Below are 3,454 nucleotides of genomic sequence, written 5' to 3' on the forward strand. Positions count from 1 at the left end.
TTTTGGAAAGTAATAATCCATAGATCATGGAAATGCCATAGGGTGGCGTTAATCAGAGCTCGTCGCGGACATCCTGCTTGGTGTTGGGCGATGTCTTGACAGGGTAAGAGCAATCCTCAAATTTTATCTTTTGGGATACTGATAAAATAATACATGTACGATTTAGGATTTGAGCTTGTAAAGTTTTGAATGCTTCTTATAAGTTTCATATTTGCAAATGTTTAATAAATGATGGTTCAATACAAACCATATCACATATGCGGTCATCTCGATAGACTTCTGACGAAGAGTGAAAAAAAAGGGTATGTTTGTTGTTCGAGAAAAAGAAAAGGTAGCTACCTTGCATTATGTTCTTAGAAATTTCGCTACTAGCAGCAACCGTGATATGTAATACTACTTGGTAAAATTGGCATTGATGATAATATTTGCAAATACAAATTTAGAACTTAATAATACAATACTATTCATGTTGTCATAAAACATTGTAGGCATACAATCGGTTGAAACCGTATTACAAGTACATGATAGGTGAGAGCAGCAGCATGTGATGTATTCGTCATGTTTGATTATTTATTTATTTATTTATTATGGAGTAATAATCGATTGATCATGCATGGTTATGCCATAGGGTGGCATTAATCAGAGCTCATCGCGGAGGACGTCCCCTTGCTTGGTGTTTGAGGATGTCTTGACAGGGTAAGAGGCCACCTGGGCGATGCCGCAAAGTCCCCGATTGTCTTCGACGTTGCGCTTTATGCGGATGTATCCTTTCTCGCCCCACCCTACGCCCCATGAGTTCTTCAGGATCCAGTACTGGGTGCCGTCCACGGTGGTGCCGTACCCCACCGCCGTCACGGCGTGGTTGGTCGAAGTCCCGCACTCTCCGGCGAACACCCCTTCAGAATAAAACTGGAACCCGCTGGCGTCGACGACCACCGACACAGGTTGTGCCGCCACCGCCACCTGCAGCGCCGTCTCGTTGTTGGCCGGCACGTCCTGGTAGCCGTCGATCTTGACCACGCGGGGGACACACGTATTGCAGGTGGGCGCCTGCTGGGCAGTGTAGGGGTACGCGGCCTCGGAGGCGATCCCGCAGCCAGTCGCGATGTACTGGAAGGCGGTGTCCATCCAGCCGCCGCTGCAGCCCCAGTTGGAGGCGGTGCAGTCCACGAGCTGCTGCTCCGACAGAGACATCAGCTTCTTGGTGCGGATCGCGTTGATGCCCTCGATGGCCGCGACCGTGGAGAACGCCCAGCAGCTGCCGCATTGCCCCTGGTCCTTGACGCCCGTCACCGCGCCCTTCTTCCTCCAGTCCACCGACGAGGGGAGGCTCGAGGCGGCAGCGCTGCCGTGCATGAAGCTGTCGCTCCTCCGGTCGCCGTGGAAGGCGCGGGAGGAGGCATAGACACGGCTGAACTCGTCGGCGGTCATGTCACCGAAGCGGTTGAGACGGAGCTTGTAGGGCTCGTCGCCGAGGTTGAACTCGTGGATGAGCCGCACGTTCTTCTTAAACACATCGAAGCGGCTGGCCTTCTCGCCGAGATTACGAGATACCGTATGCTCCGCGCGCCAGCGTTCGTACAAGGCCCACAGGGAATCCTCTGACGCCAGGTCCTTGTCGCTGAAGTCCATGGCGATCGCTGGCGCTGGAGCCACGGCCAGCAGTAAGACAAGCGCGGCGGTGGCCATGGTGATCACGAGCAGGAGCGCTCTCGGCGCCATTGTCACCTTGGCAAGGCTAGTTATGTTATGTAGTATGTAGCTTCGAGTGTACGTAGTACTACTACCTAGTAAAGCTTGTTATGTCGATCGTGAGATGGATGGGTTGGTGCGGTAGCCATGCCGATCAGCTGGTCCTTATATAGTGGAGACAAGCACAAGCTAGCATGCTGCACACAAGCCATACCGTATACAAGTGATTTGAAGTCGCAGGTCAATACTCAATAGCTGTTGTGTCCGTTGCCTGTTGTTTGGGCATTTGGTCGCATGCCGCACACGTGCTTGAACAGCTCCATGGGCAAATGCGTGTAGCAACCAGTGATCCACACACAAGGTAACCAAATCCCTTGCTTACTTATCCTGTTTTTTTCTATCGAGATGAGGTCAGAAGCTGTTTATTTACGGAGAGGTCAGCAGCTGTTGGCATTCTTGCCTGCTGTTTAGGCATTTTTCTGGAGCGTTTAGGCAGCGATCGAAGGGGTACGGTCACTCTCAAGAAGCACAGGGGCCCACAGGGGGCAAGTGCTAGAAGCAACTGCGGAAACCAGTGGCCCACGAATCACACCACAGGGGCTAAAACAAGTAGAGCTCTGCTTTTTTTTTGAGGGGGAAAAGACCGTCCTTTTATTCGATAACAAGTAGAATACACATGCCCTCAGGCGGGCCATTCAGCTACATCTGGGCATGGGAAGCCCGGCCCGGACGGCCCGGCCCGAAAATCCCGGGCCGGGCTGGGCTTGCACTTTGGGCCGGGCTCGGGCCTGAAATCTGAGCCCGAACGTCGGGCCGGGCCAGGCTCGGGCCTTCATTTTCGCACATTTTTGCCTGGTCAGGCTGGGTTTCTTGGGCCGGGCCATGCTTTTTGCTCGTTTGGGCTAGGTTCGGGCTTAAATTACAGGCCCGACGGTTGGGCCGGACTGGGCTCGGGCCTGACTTTTTACCTGCGGGCTTTTTTAAGCCCGGCCCGAATTTTGCCCAGGTGTACATTCAGCCACAGGCGGCGGCCTAAAACATCAAACAAAGCACTCTTGGCTAACTTATGAGCCTCATTATTCCACTTTCTACTCTCAAACTTAAACTCAAGAAAATTAAAGGTATGCCGAGCTTCTGTGATCTCGAAGACAATATGGGAATAAACCCCTCTGGTACCCTGCTCCAGATTTTGAACCACCATCTTGCAATCCGATGCAACACGAACCCTGGATGCATAGATGTCCCTTGCGAGATCGCACGCCTCGTGGCATGCAAGCGCCTCCAAGGTTTCAGCGTCAGTAACTCCAGTATATATGAGCGACGAGGCTCCCAGATAGACATCGTCGCTGCTTCTCGCGATCGCCGCTACTGCACCCCTCCTCAGGTTCTTCCCAACAGCCGCGTCGACGTTGATCTTAACCATACCCGGCGGTGGCGGAATCCAAGCCGGTGCCTGAGCCATCGTAGCAACTGAAGGTTGTTGTACCGTCCTTCTGCTTAGCTCCAGATCCCTCAGATAATTCTACACAAAATGATGGACAGATAGCGGGCTCTGAAAGATCTGCTCGTGAATCACCTTCCTCCCGGCATGCCAAACCGCCCAAAGAGTAACAAAAACGATGACTTGTTCATCATGCGGTAGCGTGTCCATCATCTGGGTCAGCCAAGTCGCGCGCACACCTCCTCTGATTGTTGCATGTGTTTTGTAATGTGTTCATCTACCAGAGTAGAGCTCTGCTAGATAGCTTGCAGGTTATTAAGT

At 52.3% G+C, this 3,454-nt stretch overlaps 1 protein-coding gene across 1 annotated transcript; it reads right to left on the minus strand.

Annotated features, from left to right (window-relative positions):
* Positions 1-482: 482 nt before the first annotated feature.
* On the minus strand, positions 483-1,809 carry LOC127312974 (KDEL-tailed cysteine endopeptidase CEP1-like). Its single transcript, XM_051343522.2, has one exon. The coding sequence runs from the start codon at positions 1,720-1,722 to the stop codon at positions 640-642; it is 1,083 nt and encodes a 360-aa protein (XP_051199482.1). The 5' UTR covers positions 1,723-1,809; the 3' UTR covers positions 483-639.
* Between the last annotated feature and the right edge of the window lie 1,645 nt (positions 1,810-3,454).

Source organism: Lolium perenne, chromosome 7 (assembly GCF_019359855.2).
Source record: "Lolium perenne isolate Kyuss_39 chromosome 7, Kyuss_2.0, whole genome shotgun sequence".
Lineage (NCBI taxonomy): Eukaryota > Viridiplantae > Streptophyta > Magnoliopsida > Poales > Poaceae > Lolium > Lolium perenne.

Bases quoted from the DNA above. Each gene is read 5' to 3' on its own strand.
- LOC127312974 (XM_051343522.2), bottom strand. From the start codon at position 1,722: ATGGCGCCGAGAGCGCTCCTGCTCGTGATCACCATGGCCACCGCCGCG.